This window comes from Rhea pennata, chromosome 1 (genome assembly GCF_028389875.1).
Source record: "Rhea pennata isolate bPtePen1 chromosome 1, bPtePen1.pri, whole genome shotgun sequence".
In the NCBI taxonomy this organism is placed as follows: domain Eukaryota; kingdom Metazoa; phylum Chordata; class Aves; order Rheiformes; family Rheidae; genus Rhea; species Rhea pennata.
The window spans coordinates 95441610-95467711 of record NC_084663.1 but is presented as its reverse complement, the minus strand read 5'-3'; the positions used below and the strand labels follow the sequence as shown (position 1 = coordinate 95467711).

The 26102-nt window shown below is 37.0% G+C and overlaps 1 protein-coding gene across 32 annotated transcripts in view; it reads left to right on the top strand.

Annotated features, from left to right (window-relative positions):
- ABI3BP (ABI family member 3 binding protein) overlaps positions 1–26102 on the top strand; it is a 173832-nt gene that overhangs the window by 7715 nt on the left and 140015 nt on the right. For all 32 annotated transcript variants that reach the window (XM_062596154.1, XM_062596364.1, XM_062596355.1 and 29 more), the window contains exon 2: positions 17837–18016. In XM_062596154.1, the coding sequence (XP_062452138.1) occupies positions 17837–18016 (180 nt within the window). The remainder of the gene's footprint in view (positions 1–17836; positions 18017–26102) is intronic.

Genomic DNA, 26102 nt, shown 5'->3' with positions numbered 1-26102 from the left:
GAATAGGTGCAATAGTCTGAGAGGTAATAAAAAATTTAGCTTTCAGGTGCAAAGATAGGGAGAAAACTGTATTGTCTGACCTGGAAGATTTGGCAGAGTTCCATTATCTCTGACTGACACAAATACTGAAGTGGTTGGATTAAATGGCAGGGTACAGTTTTTATTTATAACAGTGTGTGCTCAACCAGACCTTGGGTTTTTATTATGCAGGGAAATGGCTAGCTTCAGGCTTGGGTATTATTAATTCTCTCGGTTAGGTGAAGGGCTGTTTGTGGCAAAAGGGAAGGAGTTTCATGTTCAAATGAAATCTATAGGTCTTTGTTTCTCATAAAACTTATTAACAGATATATACTGTTGTGAATATGATTGTGCAATTGCGCTATGCTTAGCTTAATAGCTACATAGCCAATACTAGCTTAATATTTGCTCCCTTAATGATGAGAATCAGTTTGTAACTATATTGTGAGAAATTATGAACAGAAATGCTGCATCTGTGCAGCATCTCTTCCTGGATTTTTTGTTTTAATTATGAGGAAGGCAAAATCTGACAATTCTAATAAAAATGTCTCCCTGATCATATGGGTTATTCAGTGCTCCTTCGTAGGTAATGAATCTATTGTGGCTCACCTGGTGTAGTAGTATTCTACATTATGTTTGTTGTGAGTCTTTGTGTAAACATCGTAAATAAGATTTTAATAGAAACTTTAATATTGCAAACCTTTTGGACTAAAGAATTTGTTTTAACTTCTGGACAGGTTTTATGATTCTTGCTCCGGTAAAAGATTCTCACTAACACTAAACCTTTCATGACAAAAAGTCATGAGAATAATCTCCCTTTCTACCTCCCTTCCTTTCTCCCTCCCTCCCTTTCTTCCACACACCCCCCCACGCATGTAAAACTACTGTGAGATCTAGTTGTCTGTTGTTAAATTAATTGCACCAAAAATTACGTATTTCCATCTTCCAGGCTTCTCTCTGCCCTTGCAGTTTTAGAAGCATGCTCAAATAGCAGCTGGTAAAAGCATTGGTATGCTGTTTATGTTTTCTTAGATTCTTAGAAAGCATCTAAATAACAGATGTTTATTGTGGTCCCCTTTTCACTGAAATATTCACAGTACTGCTAGTAATGGAGAATGGGTGCTGTAAATATAGTTATTTGGAGGATGATTCATAGTAGAGCTGAGAGAAATTACAGATGCTCAGCCACACAAAGGGAATAGATACTCTTAATTAGGCGCTACTTCAGTGTAGAAACTTCAGGTGTTGTGAATGTTATTTTCCCATGATTTGGCTTTTTTTTTGGGGGGGGGAAGCATTCATTTGCTTTTGAAGTGTTAAATATTTGTCAGTTGTCAAATGCAAATTACATAGAGTATTTCATATTTTAAAACTTAAACACTCTGCAGTCATGAAGGAATATGTATATTATATACCCCTAAGCTAGAAAACATTCCTTGGGAGTTAATTTAATCTACTGAACAGTGGATTTCAAGATCGATGATGAGAGAGACATAAATTTATACATACCATAAATTCTCCACAAACAATTAGATACATGCCTGAGTGAATATAACTAAAAATGTAAGTCAGTCATACACAGTGCAAGAATTCTATCTCATACTGGAGAGTCCAAGGGAATTAACATTTTGTAAGAGTTGGTTTAAGATTAAAAAAAAAAAAAAATTTAAGCACTACAACAAACTAGAAAGTTTGAAAATATTCACACCTAATTGACTTGTAAGAATTGTCTTCTTTGGGAGTGCTCTTACAATTAATAGAAGACTCTAAAATTAAAATTTGCCGTTAACCACTATTATCAGGGAAGTGCAACTAAAGGGTAGAAAAATTACAGTTTAAAAACTTTCTAGTTACTTGGAGAATTACTTAAGAATTCAGGTTTTCTCTGTTTGTATTTTGTGATGTGAGCAAAGCCATGTGCTGTTAGTACCTGAAGACAAGAAAAGGTACCTGGACTGGCCTCTTTTCATTGTTAACAATTGATTTTTCCTTTTTTTCTGCTTTTCCCAACCAAATATCAGTGATAGTAAACTGATGCCATATCCATGGTGTTGAGTTCTTCATTCAACACCTGCCCTGATGATTTCTGTTGAACAGAACTAAAAGAATGTATTCTTCCTAGCTGGATGTGAAAACTGCAGCACTCTGAGCAAATCACAAAAAACAATAGCTTCAGCTCAAGAATGCAAAAAATCACTTCTACTTTTCTTTCTTCTAAAATCAGAGTAGATTGCGTGGCTGATGGGTCTGTGCAACAAGTGCAGTACCCTATCCTGCCCCCCAAATAGCTTATACCTTCCTGTTGTGTAATTCCTAATGTTCTTTTTATTGACATTTTTCTTCCTCTCTGTAAAGATTTGGAGAGAGAAATTAAAAAAATGTAAATATAGACTTTAAAAAATGTTTTAGAACTAGAGAATCTTCCTCAATACTTCCTTTCCTCTCTGTAGATAAAAGTAATGTGGTGAAAAAGGAGCAGCTGCTATAATGGAAACAGAAGTTGGAAATATTATAACAGAGTGTAAAGTATATTTTCTGCCATTTCCTGGGTAGGAAAGGAAATGAGTGGGAGAACAAGTAAAACACTTTTATAGTATTAAAAATAAGGAAAAAATGTAGCATATTTTGGATTTATCTCAGTATTTATTCCTTAGTCATACACATTGATTTTATTTTATTTTTATCATATACTTACTATAAATACTTGTTTACTGATGTTTCTTCTAATCCACTGGTTTATGACTGTTTACATAACTTCATATTTAAGTTTTCTTAAAAATAGTTAACAATGCCTCTGTTTTACAAGATGTCTGAAATGCTGAAAAGGAGAATTTCAGTGAAATTTTGGAATTCAGTAGTACTTCCTGAAATCATCAAATATTTCTGTTATTCATGATTTCCATCTTCATTTTTTATTCAAAAACTTACTGGAAGTCTATTTCTTCAGACACTTGCTTGAAATATAGAAGCTTTCCTTCAGTCCCCGCACACTTGGAATGCAAAGTAATAAAAAAGAAGATAAAAGGGGTCATTTATGACTTTATTAAACCTGTAAGTGAATTTGTAAGAATCCAGGTCATCAGTCTTGGGATTCATCTCATCTAGTGATGCAAGATGAGATACGTTTTTCCAGCTGGGAAAGCTATACGCAGTTGGAATCAACACTTACAGGACTCAGCTCTATCCAACTAGTGTAATGGACATGTGTGAGAATGTGCAGTTTTGAGACAGAGAGCATAAGTGAAACCACTTTATTATGACTACTCTGTTGGAAATATTGAGCAATTTTTTGGGTTGATGTCTAGAACTCTGTAAACTGAAAGAGAATAAACAGTGAAAGTTTTACTGATAGGCCCGAAATCAGGCATTGACCAGGCCAAATTGCAGTTCTTAGTTAAAGCATAATAGCGTTTCATATTTGATTACTATTTTTGGTTACTAATAAAATTTGATTATTTCTGAATTTAGCCTGTGATATTCAGGAACACCTAAGAAATGTAGGCTTCAGATGATTGCTTTATCAGCTGTCTGCCTCTGAAAAGTAGGGAACTCATTCCAAAGTTAAAACACAGAATATTGCAAACACGATTGCCAAGTATATTTCTGAAGGTATTAATCCTTGCATTATTTAAAAACCTGTATGTCTTGGGTATTAGAAGATTTTGAGCCATGAGTTCAGATACTTTGTGTGATTGTGTGATGATTGCACTGTTGGAAGTGAAAAGGCACTGTAACTTCAGAGAACAGATGGTCCCATTGGGCTTTCATCTTTTGATACATACCTATTTCAGCTGTACACAGCATAATATGGCAGTTATAAATACAGATTAAAACCCAGACTCTGCATGGGTATTTCCACAAGCGTGCACACATTCATGAATTCTTAAATGTCTTGTGCTGTGAAGGATCTTGTCCCTAGTGTTGCAATCTCAGTGTGATAGGCAGATTGCACTTTTCTGTTTCTAGGTATTTCTACTAGACAAAGATTGACATTACTTTCTGGTTGAAATGGTTGTTCTTGTTTGCCCTTCTATTCATTCTTTTGAGAATCTGTAACCAAAACCACAGACTGGACTGTCTTTCTCAGGGGGTATGTTCACTTGTATGTATTTTAAAAGCTTTTAAGGGAGGTGAACATTCAAACTCAGTATTTTATCAGGATGCAACAATGGCTGCCTAATCTATTGCACTATCATTCTGTAAAGGTGATTCAGGAATGTAGCTTGATGGCTGCCTGTTTCTGAATGGATATCGCAGTCTAGTTTGTTTCCTTTGGATATAAAAGCAGATTATTCTGTACAACACTCTGTCTTTATCTGCACAAGCCATATTATGTCCCAGGTGTATACCAATCTTAAAACACTCTCCACTACTGAAATGAATTTAGGAACTGCCCTGGAAATTGCTGCAGAATCAGAAAGACTGTCAATGTGGACTTTGGACTTTAACCACTGTTTTTTGAGCCCAGAAGCCCAACCAGTTTTTCATCTACCTTGTGGTCTACCCACCCAGTCCACATCTCTTCAATTTGGCTGCCAAGATACTTCAGGAGATTGTGTCAGAAACCTTGCTAAGTCAAGGTAAATGACATTCACTACTTTCTCTTTGTACACAGAGCCTGTATTAGCATCACGCTGGTCAGACACAATTTGGCCTTGATAAATTTGTACTGGCTTTTCTTAATCTCCTTCTTGTCCTTCATGTGCCTTGAAGTAAAGATTCTGTGTCCTTCTGGGGACTGAGATTTGGTGGGGATGATGAGACTTAGAGATTAGTCTACATCTTAAGAGTTGGCAGTACATACTGGTATTAAATTTACTCTGCTAGCCCATTTTGCAAATACTCCAGGCTGTCCAAACACTGCTGTTTTAAGCAGTTTTGCTCTTAAAAAATAACCATCTGAAAAAAATAAAATAATGTGTTCTGGTAATACAGAATGATCACATGAAAGGAACAGAATTCAAAATGACTGCTACAATATGAGACGTCTCTGCATTCTAGGTACATGTTAGTCAACGTAGCAGATTATCAGTGTGTTCAGTAATGACTGATAACAGCATAGGTTGTGACATAAAATATCTTCACTCTTTTCTTGAAGATAACTTCAGTTACAGTTCCAAATACTGTTTTTCATCATGCCTTTGGTTTCTGGTTTTTCAAAAATGTATTGATCTTTGTAGATGAAAAGTGGATTAAGGGAGCGGTAGTGCTAAGCACTGCCTGCCAGGAAATGAATAGGTTCTTAAAAAATCTATTGCTCTAAGGTCCACAGTCTTTTATGATGATTATTTCAGTATGTCTCTAATTTATGAGCAGAACCAGACTGACAGCATCTGAATTCCTCACCTGCTTAAGTTATTAATATCTTATTGAGCTTTCCCTACTGAGGTGCTATTGTTAGAGAAATTCCACATCTTATGTCCAGCCCTGTTCAAAGACCACATTGGCCTTTTGGTGTTTGCATTAGCTGGTGTTCTTGAGGGCTTAAAAAGGAGTTAGATCTAGAAAACCTGAGAGGCTTTTCTTGCTCCCCATACTCTTCTGCATTCCTTTATTGAATAACCTTATGCATAGTCTGTCAGGTTCTTTGGCCAAGATGCAGTTTTCTTTGTAGCCCAGCCTGGGTGGAGTCGCCTTGGGCCCAGTTCTTTGGACAGGAGAGGAGCCAGGATTGGAGAGACCAGCTTTTCTGGGCAAGAAGCAGGTACTGTGTCATCAGCTCTGTCTAGGTGGGGTTGCATCAGCCCAGAAAATGATGTGCCAGGACAGTCTGGAAAAACCAACAACAAACAATCACCTCTGAAAGTAAAGCCAGGAGGGCAGTGCCCTGGAACAGTAATTTATATCAGAACCAAATCAAGCTCTATTGTACAGGAAAATAAGTGGTCCATAAACTAAATCAAAATCAGAGTTTGAGGTTGTTTCATTAACAAGGACTTTCTCAGAGAAAAAGGATGTGCTGTTAATTCAAAAATTAATGTCTATCAAAAATGGTTTGACTTGGGTTCGATTTGAAGGAATTTCAGGGAGCCTTAGTGAGTTAAAATGACTGATCTCTTGTCCCTAACCTGCAAGAATGTTGAATTGTGCACTTACAACAATTTCTGGAACTTTTTATTTGAATTAAATTTTTTGACATATATTACTTTTAAACACAAATCAGTTTACCTACTGAGAAAAGAAATGAATGAAATTTTCTAAGATTTATGAGAAAAATTAAGAAATATCTTAGGCCTGGAGTAAGAGGCAGGTTGTCAGAACTCTGTCCAAACAGGCTTTCAGAAGTTTAATTCCTGTACCCTTTTCCACCTGAGCTGCAGGCTTAGTTATTTTAAGTTGTTATCATTTTTAATTTTCTCATTTGTTTTGATTTTGTTTTCCATGTGATGTTAACAAATGATGGGAAGTGGGTTGCAGAGCGAAAACCAGAAATGAGGGCTGGACGTCTAGGATGGAATCCTGAGGTTGAATCCTGGCTCTTTTCTGTTTTGTGCCTTGAATATAACAACAGTTACTGTACTTAGCTCAATAAAAATTAATTTTAAAGTGATACTCGAAAGGAGTCGTGAAAAGTACTCAGTGAAAGGAATGGAACTTCAAAGAAGTGCCTGAGTGACCTGAAAACAGATGAGAAAAATGGCAGCATGTCAGCAGTGAAACTCTTATGTACGTGTTGGAATTACTGACAGTGAAATCTTCATCTCCTCCTTGTCCTTACTGATTGCAAAACACTAGCAAGCTGCAGTTAATAACTAAACTTTGAGCTGTCATGACCACTGGAGAGGCATTGGCACAGAAAGCTTTGAAGAGTGGGCAGTTATCTAATAGAAATACTTTAAAGATTTTAACAAGATGGGCAGCGGAAGGACTGTACTTCAAGAGGATCTATTTGCCAGATTCCCTTCTGTTTCTCTAAGAAATATCTGTTCAGGATATATCCATTAAAAATGGAGAGCTTTAGATTAGTGTTGGTCAAACTATGCATTCCAGCTGAGGAGAAGTCCCAGTAATTTTGAAAGATTGCTGTGAGAAAGGGCACTGAGAATGATGGGGTTGGCTCTAGGCACATATTTTCTTATGGAGATCTAAGCTGAATTACCATCTTCACCCGAATATCACAGTTCTTGAATAGAATGTATTATTCCATATTTCAATATCTCTCTGTGGACATCAGGTAGCTAGGAAATCTACTGGCAAAATGCCCAGTCAGAAAGATAATTTTACTGATAGATGTTAAGAGTCTTGAGGGGATTGAAAGGTTTCATTACTTCCCTGGGTGGTCATTATGATACCCAACAATAGAACACAAAATGCAGAATTAAAAGGCTATGAAATTCTGTAACCATGTGTGCATTTGCAGCATTTTTGTAGTCTCATTCTGCACAAGCGTTTATGATTATGCACTCTAATTACAAGTTCATTTACAACAGAGTAAAAGATGGAATGCCAATAAATACCTTATTTGAAGAAAGAAAAGAAAACCCTTAAAAATATAGATGATAGTGAATCTGTACAATGATTTGATAAATGGTAAAAGGAACTAAAGCGAAGGCTGTAAAAAGTATTACAGTTTATAACTGAAAAATTAAAAGGTTTAAAAAATATTTTTCAGAAAAGTTTTATTAAAAATATAGTAAACTACTGGATTTACTTAATCTGAAACATAAAAACAGGAAATCTGAGTGTTACTCCCCCAGGCATAAAAGTAGCAATGTTAATCTCAGTACCAAGACTAAATTTTAAAAGAATAGTATTTGGTCTCGTGTTAGGGCAACTTCATTTTTTTGTGTTCTTAAGAACTCTTAAATTTAGAACCAACAAAGACTCTTAATTTTATATGAATCTATGGAGATGATCGTACATTTAAGGTTAGTACTGAGAGGAAAAGATCATAGAATCATAGAATCAGCAAGGTTGGAAGGGACCTCTGGAGATCATCTAATCCAACCTCCCTGCTCAGCAGGGTCACCTAGAGCATGTTAGACAGGATTGCATCCAGGCAGGCCTTGAATATCTCCAGAGAAGAAGACTCCACAACCTCCCTGGGCAGCCTGGTCCAGTGCTCTGTCACTCTCACAGGGAAGAAATTCCCCCTCACGTTCAGGCGGAACTTCCTGTGCTTCAATTTCTGCCCATTGCTTCTTGTCCTGTCACATGGGACAATTGAAAAGAGTTTGTCCCTGTCCCCTTGATACCCTCCCTTCAGGTACTTACAGACATTGATAAGATCCCCCCTCAATCTTCTCTTCCCCAGGCTGAAGAGGCCCAGCTCTCACAGCCGTTCTTCATAGGGCAGATGCTCCAGCCCTCTGATCATCTTTGTAGCCCTACGCTGGGCTCTCTGCAGTAGCTCCGTGTCTCTCTTGTCCTGGGAAGCCCAGAACTGGACACAGTACTTGAGATGAGGCCTCCCCAGGGCTGAGTAGAGGGGCAGGATCACCTCCCTCCGCCTGCTGGCAACAGTCTTCCCAGTTCACCCCAGGATACCGTTGGCGTTCTTGGCCACAAGGGCACATTCCTGGCTCATGGTCAACTTGTCATCCACCAGCACTCCCAGGTCCTCCTCTGCAGAGATGCTCTCCAGCATCTTTCTAATTACTGTGAACACAAGGACTCAATAAATTGAATGATTAGCCATTTTAGTTATTTTTTTTTCTAGAAACAGCTATCAGCAGTGTATGATGTGGAGTGGACCAAATACAGAAAGTAGTTTACCAGTCATGCAATTTTCAATTTGGTTAATACTGTTTGTATCACTTAAGTGAATTCTGTCATGTTTTTCCATATACCTAGAGTAGATAATAAGGTTGTTATGCTGAAGTTGTGCTATTTTTAATTAGGATAGAAAGAAGAGGTTATCAGCAGTTTTTGGACACTGACAGGTGAGCAGAATGAATATGTTACCAATTCAGTTTTTAATGATTGTATCACATTGTATCATTCATTGATGACACCTTAAGAAATAAAAAGGCTATAATATTTAACAGTACTGTGGTAGAAGAAGGTGTTTACCATAGACATCCACTTCATGTGATAGTTGCTCTGCTCTTCAAAGCCTATTGAGTATGCATGAGGTCAGTGCAATGCCTGACTGGAGTTTACCTAACTTAGAATTCTGTTCTGAATTGTGTAATGAATCTTAACAAGCTAAAATGAAAAATAAGAAATGAAAATAAGAGGAGAAGAGAATGCTATTCCAATTAACTTCCTCTAAGTTCCAAGTTCCTGTAGTTAAATCAGTGCTTGACTTTCATGGTTTGCCCACCAGTTCTAGTCCTCTAACTATGGTCAGTGCATTTATGGATTTGAATTACTGTTAAGGCTGGATGTAGAATACCTCTATTGAGGAATAGTAATCATGGTTGATTTTTGTTTGATGTATTCAGTTTAACTTTATTTCTTTTAAGGAAACTTGTTTTATGTCACCGTTACTGGAGATTACATGATTTTCATGCTTAAAGGTTTTGAATTCAGGCATTCTCGATTAAAAAAAAAAAAATCTTGATTAGACTCATTCTAGTCAATTTTATTCTAATTGTTTAATAAGACATAACAAAGCATTAAAGCCCTTTCCTTTGCAGTAAACATCCAGCCACATGTATCACCATTGCAGTAAACATCCAGCCACACGTATCAGACCTAATTTGTGTGTGCTGAATCTCAAAGGGAGAAATAAATGTGTCCATGCTGCTTAACAAGTCTGTTGCTGTTATCTCATTCATAATTAACATCCAGGCAGATCTAGGGAGTAACTTTAAATTACTGTATCATGTGTTTGAGGAATATGTTATAAGGAAAAAAGTCAAATTGTGTTGCCATTTTTCTGCTGGAGGGGTCAAACTCATATTTCCAGTATTTATACTACTTTCCTCCTGAGTTTCCATGATATATTACAACATTTCCAAAATTGCCTCATGACATGAAAGAAGTAAGGAGGGGAATCATAATTTATGCTATTTTATTTGCTGTGTGCAGTCTATTAAGAACAATAGCATTGATAGTCCTAAAAAAAGAGTTGCCATCTTTAAAATAAAGATTTATTTTAAAGGCATAGAAGGGAGGGATTTCATTTAAAAGTCTTTTAAAGATTTCTTTATTTGTGTGTTGAATGAGTAGTGAAGTTGATATTTCAACAAATTATTCTTGTATCACAGGACATCTGGTAGTGGAATGACTACGAGAAAACTTGAGCTTGCTAAATGCAGTATCTGAAATGAACTAAATGTACCAAGAGTTTGTATTGTGGTTATAGTGGCTGAAAAGAAGATTTATTCAAAATGACCAAGAGAAGCTAGAAAATGCAGTCTGAAGTGTTACATTAGAATAAGTTTTTTAAAAAATTCTAGTATTCTAGTATTTTTAATTTTGCTTTTATAACTCTCTGTGTATATATATAGATCAATATAGATGTTATACAAATACAGAAGTTTACGTAATTAAATGTCAGTTTGCCTTCTGTGTAGAGAGGTCTTATCTGCTGTGCTCTGTATGTACTTGATAAAAAATGATTCAGATGAATTAATCATCAAAGTTATTCTAGCTTACCTTGATTTTGTCTTTCCTCCGTACCTCACCTTGACTTGTTTTGCATAAAAGTAATCTGTGCCAGTCTTCAGTAGCCAAAGAACTTATATGCTCCTCTACTGAACAAAAAGGCAGTTCTGAGTTACTTTACCAATTTAAGTGTATAATAAGATGCATAGTGTAAAGATTGTAGCTGGATACAGCCTGTTCTAGTTTTTATTAGATAGTTTTGATCAAAGTTCTTTTTCTTATCAGTTGACATAAAGTGGCTTTAACACTTAGATCCTCTTCAGAGGTATCCATCTCTCTCTGTTTATGAAACACCAGCTGTTAGATAGAGTTTAGGTTACTTAGATCCTTCTTTAGTGATCTACTTTTTAAATTACTGTGTGTCATAGGACAAGTCATGCTTGCCATGCTAGTGCATCTATTTCCCAGTATCAATGGGAATCAAAAATGGTTGCTAACTTAAAAACTTAAGACAGAATTGATTATTAGTTTCTAGTTACTGATCTATGGTAACAAGCCTTAATAAAACAGCAAGCTTATTTTTTTTTATCTATCAAGCATAGTCAAAACATGAAATACCTACTATTTATATGTTTGATAGTTGTGTTGGCCGTGAGTATAAAAAGTAGCAGCACATCTCAATGCAAAAAGGACAGCATTTTAATTATTGTAGGGAATGAAAGCTATGAATAAATAAATAAATAATTGTATTCAAAATACAACTAGTCTTGATCATAGCCTAGGAATCATAATTGCATTGGAGTAATTATAGGCTAAGAACTTGAGAATTTTGTCTGAAAAAAGCTGGAAAAATGATGCGTGTGGCAAAAGCTGCTGTTTTTCCCTGTACAACTTTTTAAGGTGGAGAACTGTTTCTGATGACTAGGTAAAAGTCTTATTAAAAAATTATTCTTAAAAATAATGAAGAAAATAATGATCTGTCCAACTGATAACTCTTGAGCAGAATAACAAAGGAAAACAAACAACGTTTTGATAGATAAAATGAGCTTCAAAACATTTCAAAATCAAGTATTTGCTTCAGCTCTTCAGTTGATTTGTAGAACCAACAGAATTGCTTTGGAACCAGCAGAACCAATGGACTGGTGAGAGAGAAACTGAGGTTAAGGAGATGGTTAGGATTTGAACAGGAAACTTCATGCTGAATCTCTCTCATTACTCATCCTTAAACACATTCTAGTAACCCTCTGTATAATAAATGTAGGCTCCTGAGTAAGAACAAGATGGCTTGTATTTATGCTTTTTGGAAACTACCTTAGCTTAGAGATGCTGTGAGCGTAAGTTGAAAGCTAGTGAGCTAGGCTAATTTTGCAGATGTACATGCATGTGTATTTTGAAAAGTTAACCAGCTATGTGTTGACAGTTTATTTTTCTGAAGTAATTTTAGATTTAGGTACAGAGTGTTGGGATAATAATATTTTGAAAAAATTGTTTCACTTAGAGACTTCAGTTCAATGCCTTTAGCTTAAAAGCCCAGTCTTAACAAGACAATCTTGTTATCCTTGTTAAGGATGTGGTCTATATGATACCTAGTTTCATCAGTCAAGTATTTGTCAGTGTGGATTTTATATTGGGAGTATTGGTGTTTTATATAATATGTGATGAGAAAGCTGACCTAAAACTGTTCACAGCTGCTTTACGAGAGGGTGCAAAGAAGACATAGCCTGACTTTTCTGAGAGGCGCACAACAATAGAACAAGGGGCGATGGAGGCAAGTTGGAACATAGGAAATGCCAGGTAGATGTTAGGATTTTTTTTCTATATGAGGGTGGTCAAATCCAGGAACAGATTGCCCGCAGAGATTGTAGAATCTCCATCTTTGGAGGTGAGCATCCTGATCTGGTAAGACCTGCTTTGGGCACACAGTTGGACTAGATGACCTATGCAGCTCCCTGCCAGCCTCAGTTATTCTATGATTCTGTGACTGTGATTCTCTCTGTAACATTTCTTGTTCATTCTACTGCATGGAAACAGAACTATTTTTAAATGTTTCCCATTTTAAGCTATAGTTGGTTGTGAGCCAAATAACCATCAGTTCTCCATGTTGAGAAGCCAAAACAAATACAAAAAGATAAAATAGCAAAAATAAAGTTACATAGTGTTACATTATCATTGTAGTCTTGGCTGGTGGTACTTATGGCACCAGATTTGGAAAATGAAAGCCCTGCTGTGAACAATTTGAATGTTACAAGTGAGGTGGTGCTCACAAATAGGCAGTGCTAAGGTATTTTCTTAAGGCATGCTCCGTTTGTCAAGCACTGTGGGTGGCAGTGCTGGATCTTTCGTTCATGCCCTCTAAATTCTTTGAAATGGTGAAAAATAAACAGTTTCAATGTAAGGCGAAAGGAATTCTGATGATGAAGCCAAATTTGCTGTAATACAGCACAGCTGTATTCACCTCCTAGTTTTGTAGGGCAGAGTTCAAGGCTTTTCACTCTATGGAGTTTTTCTATGAAAAAGAAAAACAGAATTGCAGACCATTGCGAGTGTTCATATGCATTTAAACCATATCGGTAGAATGATGGAATAAGTAAGCGTGTAGCATCTTGCCACCATAGTGCTTTTGCTGCATCTTCAGCAAAGCAGGTGAGTAGATGGCTCAAAATGTGAGTTGCTAAGACAAATTTATTTTAAGAACAAAAATACTTACTTTGTTCCATTTACACGTGATTCTTGAAGTTTGTTGCTGTATCAGCGCTTCACTAAATTTACTTCTGAATGTTCTAATAACTAATTCATGAATTATCAGCCAGAAGTTGATATGTCCTCTTAAATTAGAGAGGGAAATAGTGTGTTCTTCAGCTAAAGATACTTTATTTGACAGGGTCAAGGTACATTTTTGGTTTTGGCTAGAAACAGAAATGAGCTGGTTAATTCAAATTCCAATCACCTCATGACCTGCTTTCTTTCATGGTCCTAGAAACAGGTGAAAATAAATCTACTGGCAGTTTTAACTAACTCCACATCTATTGTTACCGACAGTAATACTGTTAGCAACCAGTGATGTTGCTAACATGGAATGCAGAATTTTAAAACCTTTAACTCTGTGTTACTGAATCAAATTTGATCTGTTTATTTTTTGGGGAAACAAATCCTCACATGCTTTATTTGCTTTTAATGTTGGAAATTTCACTGTGTCCACTACTGAATTACAAAACAAATACTATTTTATTGCAACTTGCCCAGTGAACCGTTTTAATATTTATCTCCTTATTTCTTTCCAGTTACTAAATAGCAATGGAATTATATAAATCTATTCCTAACTGTTACCTTTTACTGTTTTGTCTTTTTGGACTACTTTGCAACTGTTTTTTCTTAGTGGGATGTTAGACCAAAACAGAATGGCTTTGACTGAACATTTGCAGTGGAAACTGAGATTGAAAATTGGGCACCTCTGTTTTGCAGCCAAAGATGAACCATCAGTTAAAACTAGCCGATGAGAATTAGAGGTAGTAGCTGTGCTTCTGAATTCTCCCCTTTTCTCCATGATTAAAATGATAAGAAGAAGAAAATACTTCACATAATCTCTAGTGACCCCAAAGCTTATAGAACAAATATCCATCTGAATATTTTATGTTTTATTTTCAATAGTTATGTCCACATTTTGAAGATGTGAACTTCAGTTAGGTCACTTACAGTTAAATTTTTCTAATGTTCCAATGTTTATTTGCTCTTGGCTCCTTTTGCCTATTTCTGACTGCTTATTTTTTCCAGTTAGCAAAACTAATGGTTGTCCCAAGTGTCTTCTTCAGACTAGTCAGGGCTATTTTCTTCTTTCTGAAGAATTAACAGTAATTGGTTCCTTACATTGCAGCTGATGCCATGGGGCTGGACTTTAAATTTCACCTTGCAGGTGAAGAGGCCTCTCCTAGAATCTGAGGGGGTTGAGGTGCCTTATGATGTGTTCTTGGTTCAGATCTGCTGCACGTTGTTTGTCATGCTGTTTTGGCCATCGGTTGTCTTTTGTTGTAGAGCATACTTGCAGATCAGTTTGGAATTTCTGTTGGCAAGCTGGGATGGAAAGATTATATTTCAGAGGTAGCTATGGATCCCAGAATCTTCCATTTAGTGATGGCCTTAAGGTAAAAGAATTACTCCACAAATGCTTACAGCCAGGCTTTCAATAATGCATGCCAAAAGCTGACAAAAGTGAATATGAGTTAGGAAAAGACAACATTGCTTTATTTTGTGCCTGAAAGTGTTCTCTTTTGTTTGTAAGATATTTTCAGAATTTCTTTGCATTGGAATTAGAGGGAGTCTAGTTCATCATTCTGCTATTTTTCATCAAGGAGACAGAGGAAAAAAAGATATTTTAAAATCATAATATGACAAGGGTATTTTCTCCAAATCAGATATATGTTATCATGATATCACAGCAGTCAGGTTTGTGGGACCTGCCCCATCCATTTGATCATGTTTAATGAATGTTTATCTGTGTACTGGCCAAGATAGGGATGATATTACTCAGAATGGCCATGCCTGCTTTCTCTGTTATTTGTTTTAAATACTGTGAGATCAACACAAGTAAAATTTATTTTGCTGAGAGCAGCCCCCCTTCATCAAGCTAACTGATACAAAGTCCCTTATATATCTATATAGCTGCTGGCTGGCCTTCTCTTGCGTAGTCCTGCAGTGTCTGTGCTGCAGTCCTGTTGAGCTCTCCCTAGCTAACAGCAGCAGCCCCTCTGCAGTATTGTATGCTCCATGGTTTCCAAGCTTCCACATTGGGTCTCCTAATGGTCACCTTAAGAAGAGCTGCACTTTTTAAGGTTTTTGCTGGAATTTTTTGTTTGCAACTTATATGACCTCTTTGGTTCTGGGACATTTTAACAAATTTTTTCTTTAATTCTTCAAGAACTATTTCTTTATAACGTACTCAGCTACAAAAAGAGGCTTGCCTCACAGCCTGTTTTGTTTGTGATTTATGGCATAATGTTAAGTATACTGTGCATGAGTGGGCACAAAAATGAGGCGTTAGAAGAACTCAAAGAGTTCTGGAAGGAAATTGGCAGATTAAGCTGTTGTAAGGCACAACACAAGAACTGCCTGTTGGAGGCTGACCTGGACCAGTCTGGTGGCTAAATAGCTCACTGACCTTGTTTGGGGAGATACGTCATTGCAAACTAAAAGTCCATGCCAAGAGTGATCTACCATATACTGACGGTTATGCCTTGACCCAGAGCCCTTCTGTGCTTCCTCGCTTTCCTCCATCCCCATCGTTCTTTGATTTTTTTGTCTCCTCCTTCGCAGCCTGTCCCTCTTTGGAACCCAGGCTGTTGCACTAAATAGCTACAGTTTCTAGCAAGCAGTGTTACTAATTTCAATCAGGATCCTTTGTTGCCAAGATGGTGCTAACGGCAGAAGAGTGTAGGTAATTCAGCGCATTGGTCTCTCCTGAGAGAAACAGCATGAGAGCTGGTCGGGAGTCTGTTGAGCTCACCTCACCTCAAAGAACAAGGCTGCTGCCCATCAACTCAATTAATGTATGCCGAGTAATCACCACATAGCAACAATAATTATGATCTATTAAGTGTAGGTAATAACAGAAATAAATGCAAACTAACAAAAGGATTCATTGCTTTTCCTCCTTATTTATTTCTGTTTAAGTAGCTTGATATTAAAATGCATAGGTAAGGAGAAAAGGAAAGGGGTGAAAGAGAGAGAGAAAAACCTCCTCTGTAAAATGGTTTTTGTGTAGTGTACAAATTCCCATAGATTTCCTATGAAATTTTCAATTTGTTGTTTAGATCTGTTTTTGTTTTTATGACAGGAAAGCTTGTCAGTACTGCCCATGATTTGCTCCACTTCTTTCCATTCATTTACAGAAGCTGGTCAGGCTCTTTGATTATTGTTATTTAACTGTAAAAATTCATCCCTCAATTTTGGTGATTCTGAAATGCAGAGTTTATTGAAAAGAATGCAATTTGGTCATATGTAATATGTTATCTACGTTGTATCTATATTATAGATGTATTGATATATTAAAAATGGGAAATTATTGTAAATGTAATATGAAATTAGATCTTCACTAATTTTTTTAAACTTCTGTGGGGTCTGTTTAGCAATTTTAATACGGAAATCAAATATTTTCTTATTTGAATCAAGTACTGCAAGTCTTGATGTCTTAGATGTGTTTGATGGAGACAATCCTTTTGTTTACATTCCTCTCTCTAAAGGCAGTTATTATAATACAGGCTTTAGCAGACTACAGAATTTTAACAAATTACTATCAATTAGAAAAAATTAATTGTAGAGTTTGAAGGTACAGAACATTTTTACTAAGTGTCTTCACATAATGAAAACAAAAAAAAGCTGGAATGTCTCCCAGCTAATGAAGCAACCCCTCACCTTGCTTCCCCCATGAAGATATTGTAATGCTGAAAACAGCAGGAGTTGAGGTTTAGAGAAGTCTTGTAGTCTTTGGGAATCTTGGAGTTTAAATGGGAAAGGAGTGACGGTTTATTGCCTAAGTGCTGCTACTTAATGGACTTTCAGATAAAATTTTTAAGACAAATTTTGTAGATGGATATACAGCATGTTGCTGTTCCCCTAGAAGGCCCCAAAATAAATGTTTAAAAATATTTCTTGGTAACTCAGAATTAAGTATATATGGTAATCTGGGTGTCTTGGTGTATTCCAAGTAGAAAATTACATTTTCTGCCTTATAAATAATAGCTGTTGCAGTTTCATTTGGATATTTTACTATTCATCTTCCATTTTTAGAAGTTAGAATAATTCAGAAGAACAGTTTACTATTCATCCTCTATCCTGATTTCACAATGTGACTAACTTAATGTTAAAACATTACATTTTTACTAACAATAAAAAAGTCCCCCCCACACTTTCCTTGCAATTTTCACCTGTGGATCTTATGTTTACTATTATTTTTAACTCCTGTATTTAAAGGAGAAGACAGCTTTTATTTTTCTTGTTTTTCCTCCTAATTATTTCGTGTCTTTTTCTAACATTGTAATTGTAGAAGGTTTTAGGCTTCTATCATTGTCTTTGATATCTGGCATTGTATTTCATCATCTTTCAAAACTAAATGGGGAGAAAAGATGCATTAGAAACCATGATTTTACATGGCTGTTAGATTACTTTTTGAAATACACATAGTTTCCAAGAAACTGTACCTTTAAACCGTTGTTCAGTTGTGTGCTACTACCAAATGGAACTACTCTGTATTGTTATTGTTACATTACATTACTGAATATATAATTACAAGATAATATATTTTGATCATCTCTTCTTTTTAATCTTTCCTCAGTAAAAAGACAGAGTCTGAAAGTTCAGATCAACGCAACAGATGATACCGTTTGCATGAAGTATCTCCGACCAAGTCAAAACACCAAACTTGAAGGTTTTGTCCTGGGTTATGGAAGCAGCTTCTTTTCTAATCAGTACATTCCTTTACCTTCTGAAGGAAAAACATACATAACTGAACTTGGTAAGGTATTTTTGCTTTGCATGTTACTGTGGTCATGAAGTGTGGAAACAGAATGAGAAGAATATGACTCTTCAGGGTTCTTATTTTTTTTTTTTTAATGGGGTTGCTGCTCGAGGCTTTTTCTGTTTGTTTAAGGTTCTCTTGGGGAAGAATTTTGGATGAAAGCGCAATTAGGAGATCCTTCAAGGAGAACAAATAGTTCTTGTTGTTTGGAATAGTTTCTTACTGATGTTAGTTTTGATTGGATTGGATTTGCTTTATTTATTTATTTTAAATGCTGAGAAGTTGTGCTATGTTGACTGCATCAGAGATCAAATGAAACTCTTTGCATGGAACTGTAGTTACAACTTGAGCTAGCGCTGAATCCCTGGTTTTGTTAGCAGAGCAGCATCATCTCTTCTCTGTTTGGAATAATCATCCCCACTTAGAACAGCGATATATACGCCTGAGCAGGGAGACATACTAATAATGAAACTACAGCTAACATTTTTGATGCAATAATATATACAAGGCCCATGACTTCTGTATTTCCCACCCTATCACTGTTGAATTCAGATGAAATTTACTGTCACATTTTCTGCCAACTCATTGCTGTCTCATACATCTCTTTTGATCCTATTAATATTAAACTTGAAGTCAGTGATTGATTATTACGTATGTTCATGTTTGAGAATAAGTGAATGAAAAAAAAGATCTTTCCTAGCATTTCCAGTAGAAATGTGTGTCTTTGGAGCAAGTGTGACATCTGCCTATAATCCCTGCATTAAAATATTCAGCGCTTCACTGCAGTGATTCTTCTCTTAAAGTACCTGTTTTTCTTTCTTTTGCAACTGAATTAAATAAGTGACCCAACTGTTGTGTGACATTATCCATGAATCAGGAATTGCCTGCAGAGGGCATATACAAAGAGGAAAGATTTCTGTTGGATTTCTTGAACTTGTCAGGAGCTAATGCTGGTAATAAACTCCTGAGCTGCTTCTTGCATTGCTGGATCATAGAATCATAGATCAATAAAGTTGGAAGGGACCTCTGGAGATCATCTAGTCCAACCTCCCTGCTCAGCAGGGTCACCTAGAGCATGTTTGACAGGGTTACATCCAGGCGGGCCTTGAATATCTCCAGAGAAGAAGACTCCACAACCTCCCTGGGCAGCCTGGTCCAGTGCTCTGTCACTCTCACAGGGAAGAAATTCCCCCTCACGTTCAGGCGGAACTTCCTGTGCTTCAGTTTCTGCCCATTGCCTCTTGTCCTGTCGCACGGGACAACTGAAAAGAGTTTGTCCCTGCCCCCTTGACACGCTCCCTTCAGGTGCTTATACACATTGATAAGATCCCCCCTCAATCTTCTCTTCCCCAGGCTGAAGAGGCCCAGCTCTCGCAACCGTTCTTCATAGGGCAGATGCTCCAGCCCTCTGATCATCTTTGTAGCCCTACGCTGGCCTCTCTGCAGTAGCTCCGTGTCTCTCTTGTCCTGGGAAGCCTAGAACTGGACACAGTACTTGAGATGAGGCCTCCCCAGGGCTGAGTAGAGGGGCAGGATCACCTCCCTCCACCTGCTGGCAACAGTCTTCCCAGTTCACCCCAGGATACCGTTGGCGTTCTTGGCCACAAGGGCACATTCCTGGCTCATGGTCAACTTGTCATCCACCAGCACTCCCAGGTCGTTCTCTGCAGAGATGCTCTCCAGAAGGTCAGTCCCCAGCCTGTACTGGTGCCTCGGGTTATTTCTGCCTAGGTGCAGGACACCCTACACTTGCCCTTGTTGAACCTCAGGAGGTTCCTCTCCACCCAACTCTCCAGCCTGTCCAGGTCTCTCCAAATGGCAGCACAGCCCTCAGCTGTGTCAGCCTCTCCTCCCAGCTTGGTAGCATCAGCAAACTTGCTGAGGAGGCACTCCATCCCCTCATCCAGGTCATTGATGAAGAAGTTGAACAGGATGGGACGCAGTACTGAGCCCTGGGGGACGCCGCTAGCTACAGGCCTCCAACTAGACTCCACTCCACTGATGACGACCCTCTGAGCTCTGCCTTTCAGCCAGTTCTCAATACACCTCACTGTCCACTCGTCCAACGCACACTTCCTGAGCTTCTCTAGGAGGATGTTATGGGAGACAGTGTCAACAGCCTTGCTGAAGTCAAGGTACACGACATCCACTGCTCTCCCCTCATCTACCCAGCTATAACTAGATAACTGGGTTTGAGTTGGGGTGAAGAGTAAGTGACAGTAATAGGCAGCAACAAAGCTTAATTCAAGGAAGTGGGAAAACCTGTTGAGACACAAGATGTATTTTCTTTGGTACTGTGTATACTTTATGAGCTTACATGACAGTGAGCAACATTATTTTTGGTCATGAGACTGTGTCAAAAGATACCAAAACATAAATTCAGCTAGATTAATAAATATGGTGACTAGACTTTACGAAAGTTTTGAGCTTGATTTAAATTTTTAGATAAATCTGTTCAGTCTGTATGACTCACAAAGGAAGACAGGATTTCCTTGAGAAATTTGTGCTAGTTTTTCCTGACATAGGAAAATTTTAAGTCAATCTCTTTGGATTTGCTGATACTATTGGAGGAACTCCCCAAAATGGATGGAATCAGGAAAATTTGTTAAAAAGAAGAACTAATTAATTACTAGAGAACAAAATGAAGTGCAATTTCAGTTTCTAAAACCAGCTCAGAGTGGGATAAAGTGGGTCATACTTTGGTTTGGTTTGGCTTTTTCTTCATCTGAACCAAACTGTGCCTTTTGACCCTCAGTGTAAGAAGAGAATGTATCGGCAATTCTGCTTTATAAGTTACAGGTCAAATTTGGATTTAGATGTGGAAGAATTCTAGCCTGTGTTTACAGGTAGTGTGTGTATTTACACTATCTGAATGAATGAAGGAGGAGTTCGGAAAAGTATTTTATCTAACTGTTTCCAGCGTCATATTGAGGACTCAACTGGATAATCAAAACGGTCCATGTTTGAGAAATTGTAACACCAAGAATTAGGCTTACTTTTTGACAAGAGATTGTCTCATACATCTGAGTGGTTTCTGTAGTGCTTTGCTATTAAAAAATAGAGCATTTCACTATTTGAACTTTATTTCTGATCTGTAACTTTGAGGGAGTGTACCAGAAACATTCAGTGCTAAATTGTATCCCTAAACTAGGTAAGTAAAGAAATCCAGATCCAACCATACATATTGAAAGCATGTGTTCTGCAGCTTTCCTGACTGGCTGGTCATAGCTGAGAATTTACTCATAGCTTTCACCTTTTGCAAAACTTGCTGGGATACTCTAGTGCTTACGAAAGTTCCTGGTTTAACTGTTAAAAACTGAGGCTTATAATGGTGTTTATTATAGCCCACAAAAATGGGATTGATACCATTTTGTGTGTGTGAGAGAGAGAGAGTGTGGCTTCTCTGTGGTAGTGCAAATGGAATTTGGGTCATAGTAAATCTGACAATGCGAATGTGCAAAAGGAAGAAAAATCCTTGTCATTTTCAAAGTTGCCTTTTGCTGGTGCAAGCTGTGCTTTCAGTGGAGAGGAACTGCTGGTACTTCAATACAACTGAGCATAGAGCTAAGCACAAATCATGATCTCATTTTTTAGCTAAAATACTGAAAATCAGCCCTGATCTCATTCTTGCAATGTTTGCAAGCTTTTTCTAGGTGCTCAAGCACTGAAGAGAGGCACAAATTTTTCCCTTAGCTCCTGTGCACTGAATACCACTGTGCATGTACTGAGCCTCCCTGGACCTGGATCCCAGCCCTGACACTTGTCAATCCCATTACTTAACCAACAGTATTTAATAAATACATTGAATTAAGTCTTGTTCTATGTTATCAGTATCTTTCTCTCTGAAGCACAATGTTCTCTAGTCTTCCACCTCTATTCTGTGGCTTCGGTCCTTCTTTTCGACTTTGGAGGGAGTAGACAGACTTGGGTACTCAGCGTTATAAAAAAGTGCTTCTTCATAGAGCAGTCCCGTCCTTGTTATTTTCTAGGTACACTTGTCAGTTTTCATTATCCAGTATCTTCTTCTGTAGGGAAAGACAAGAATTGCTTTTGGTCCCTTTGTTTTCTCAACCTTAGTTTAGGAAGGTAGAGTTCTTTAGCAAAGCACATCAACTTGTGCCAACTTGAGAATACTCTGCCTTTAGAGGAGATTAGTCTTTTTGTCCCTTACAAAAGAAATAAACCCTCCTTACTCTCCAGAACATCTATTTCTATCAGAGATAATTCAGAGGAACTAAAAAAGACTGTTAAATGCTCTTCAGAGAGCAGCACTAAAATGTCCTTGTGCACTAGCTAAAATGAATTGTTTGCCATGGCATTTATCCTTCCAACCTTAATGAAGGAAAAAGGCGATAAAAGGTTTAAACAATTGGATTTATTTTGTCTGTCCTAGTAGTGACAGATTGGCAAAAAACAGCTAAGCAGAAGGAGGCTCAAAGATTATCATACAGAATTTGCAGATGTATTTCAAACCGAACTTGTTAAAGTTTGCATAGTTCTGTGGAGATCCCTTATTTATGAGATTCTGGTACCTTACAAGAAAAGGTACAGGGGTTTTTGTATACTAACACTGTTATTTGAAGTATTTTCTGAGTCAAATGTAGAATTCTTGGATCTGTGTCTAGATATTTAATCATTTACCTTAAATAAGTATCATTACCTTTTCGAACACAGATCATACAAGTTAAGAAACATACAGCTGTAAACTGTATTATCTCTACTCTGATTTGCGTTTCAGACAGTCATTGTATTTTGGAAATGCACTCCTCTTTAGGTGTATCTCAGTGTAAATAGTTGATAAATTCTGGGAAGCATAATGACACACAACACTTTCGTGAGTTTGACTGTCACCTTTCTGTTGCTTAATTCTTCGGCAGTCATTTAGTTCATCCCTTAAACATAAAGATGAAGTAGTGTAACCAGCAGCATTTCGTTTTTTAGCTCCTATGTTCCTCACCTCTCCTCTTAGAAATACTAGTGTTCCTCTTCATTTGGATTTTAATACCTGGTATTTGTATATCTGTATTCCAAATACAAGGTGCTCCTTGCAAGTGTGCATATAGAAACTGCATTATGCATATAAAGGCATCATAAAGGAAAACAAAGGATCATAAAGAGTTCTTGCAACTTCATAGAGGCTAATAAATTGGTGAGGCAATTTTTAAGTCCTGGAAAATGAATGAGTTGTTGAAGCATCAGCTGATTTCTAGGTCATTATGGCCACTGATGCTTTTCTCAAGGAGAGGATGGCAATCAGTGCAAAGACTCAGTGACCTTCTGAACTTAGTAGAAGAAACATTAAATTGCAGCGCAAGACTAAGAAAGAACTCCAGTTTCTACAACTGAATCTGGATGCACTGGGTAAGACTGACCAAGCCCTTTGACGTTCCCTCCTTCAGTCATATTCTTGGGTATAGAATGTGTCTCCATGTGCAAAACAGACAGAAGTGTTTGAAGGCCTGTATTCCTCAGTTTCTGTGTAATGCTTGGCATGTTTGTATCAAATGTATGAATCTAAGATAAATTACGATTGCTGCTCTCTAACACCTGTTGTAGCATGGAGTTTCACATTGTATTTCTAAATTAAGATATATTTTTAGTCACGTTCAGAACAATATTTTAGTGTTGTATCTCAAGTACTAAGTGTACTCTTCTGATCATTTCAGATTCTGATTTTACTTAAGAAGATCATAATACTGACTGAAATCAGTGTCCCTAGATCAGACAGATGGTACTTCTTAAACCTGCCTGTTATAACAAGACTCTGTTAACATCTAGTCCTATCCTATTTTGCTAAATGCTTCCTTTATAGATAGTAATATCAGGAAAATGGTGAGTTCACTGGAAAATATGGATGTGCTCTATTCTTTAATGGTGAACACTTACCAACCCCCCGAATGCTTGATGAACAATACTCAACACAAAATATTCCAGCATAAAATATTTGTTACAGAACAGAAACACCTGATAGAAATAATGATTCCCGATAAGTATCACATTTTGTAGTTCTGAGATGTGTGGGGAGACAGTTACAATTTTTATTTATTGTCACATTTTGTTTCACAGATAAGCTATTTATATAGTTCTGCATGCATCATTTCAGACTTCAGCCAGAATTAATTTTTCAAATGAAGGAGCAGCACAAAACTGTCCCTTTCCAATCATTTGGTTAACTTTCTGTAGCACTATGTGGGCATTTTGTTTATTGAAACATATACTCTTACATTTCTGAAGAGTAACTTTGTACTTTGTGAGCTTTCAAGATGATGCTTGAAAGAATTTTGATGGTAGTTAAAGGGTGCTCTGCACTTTGTGAAAGTGTTGGTAATAGTCTCGCATGTGGACGTGAATGCACACAAGAGAGCTTGGTTTAAACTACTAGAAAAACAAATAAATTATTTTAAAATGTGTCATCTAATACTGCTTTTAGGTGCCAGCATAGAAAATGTCCAGATTGTTGCACAAATCCCAGAAGAACTGTTCCTCCATAAATATTAAAAATGTTTTTTTGGAAATGAAAGGATAATTTCAAGTTGAGGTTGTTACTTCTTTTTAGCAAATTCTTTTCTCTAGCCTGTTTTTTGCAGCTGCTTTCAATACTCATTTCAGTTATGTTTATTTTTGGTTTAGCTGAAACCCATTTAAAAACAATAAATAAACAATTAAAGTATACCCAGAGTATGCATTTCCAGTGACTTATGTACACAGAATTAGTGAACTTAAGTTACTGCAGTTTTCTCCACACTAGAATAAACTTTCAAAGTAGTATTGCAAGCTTTCTATTCAATCAATGCTTACCTTCCTTGATCTCTTATTATAGAAATCTGGATGTAAGAGAGAGATTTCTTAGCGGTTGTATTTAATTGGTGAACGACAAGGTATTTAGTGCACTGGAATATGCAGGAAACCTGATGTTTTCTCAATACAGATGTAGACAAATTATCTTAAACGGAAGAAAATTTTTACATAGAATAAACTTTTCCTTAAAAATTACGCTGATCAGATCTACTTTAGCTGGATGGTGAGCTGAATTCTACCCTTGCATATCTCTCTACAAGCTCCCATGACTTCTTTTCAAGTGTTAAAGTTGGGTGAGAATAGCAGTTGGCCTTAAATATTTAAGGACTGAAAGCTCTAACATCTGATATCAGGTGCAATGAAAAATCTCCCTCTTTCTGAGGATGAATTTCCCCAAACTAAGCTTGCTATGTCCCTCTCAACATTGTTTTAATCAAAGCATTTATTATTTTAAGCTGCACAGTTAACTTTTATGCCTTTCATTGCCAGAAACATCATCTGAACTTGTGGCCTCATACCATGTGTACTTGTGTTCATCCAAACTGAATCAAATGTCCCAAAAATGTGTTAGTTTTTATATAAAAGTAACAGCAAACTTGGTTTGCTTCATATCCTTATGCCTTATGAAGGCTAGTATTTCTGAGATATTCACAAACTGGTTCACAGTCGACACCCAACTAACAATGCCTGAATACTGAGAACGGATGCAGTTTTGATTTACTTCAAAAGGAGCTTAAGGCCAATCTTAAGGCTTGAAATTGAAAGCTGAAAATTCTCATCCTTGGAAAGGCTTTGCGTTTGTTTAACTATGTAATGTGACCAGTTCTACTAGCATCTTTAGACATGAAGCATTTGCACCTTTTAGGGGAAGTTGCATAGATGTGTAAACTGGAGTTAAAATAGAGATTGTCTATCATGTACAGATTTTTTTAGAAGTACATTGCAAAGGTTCTTTTTTGCTATGAGAAAATGCATAATGGTTAAATGCGAAAGCAATGTAGATGTTGGAAAGTATGAAAAATGTAGTTCATCTCTGAGATGAATTTATTGAATAAGAAAACCACTAAACTGTTGCTCTTCTGTTGTGTGCAAAATTATGTCTACAGTCAAACTCACAGCCCTTTATGGGTTATATACAAACATTATCCCATGGCTATTAAAAGTCAACAATAACTCTGCTTTCATAAAGAGTACCCAAAACTGTCAAAGCACTTAACAGTCAGTTTTCATAATAACTCGATGCAAAAGGTATGTATCGTACTTATTAAAAAAGCCAGTGGCTGAT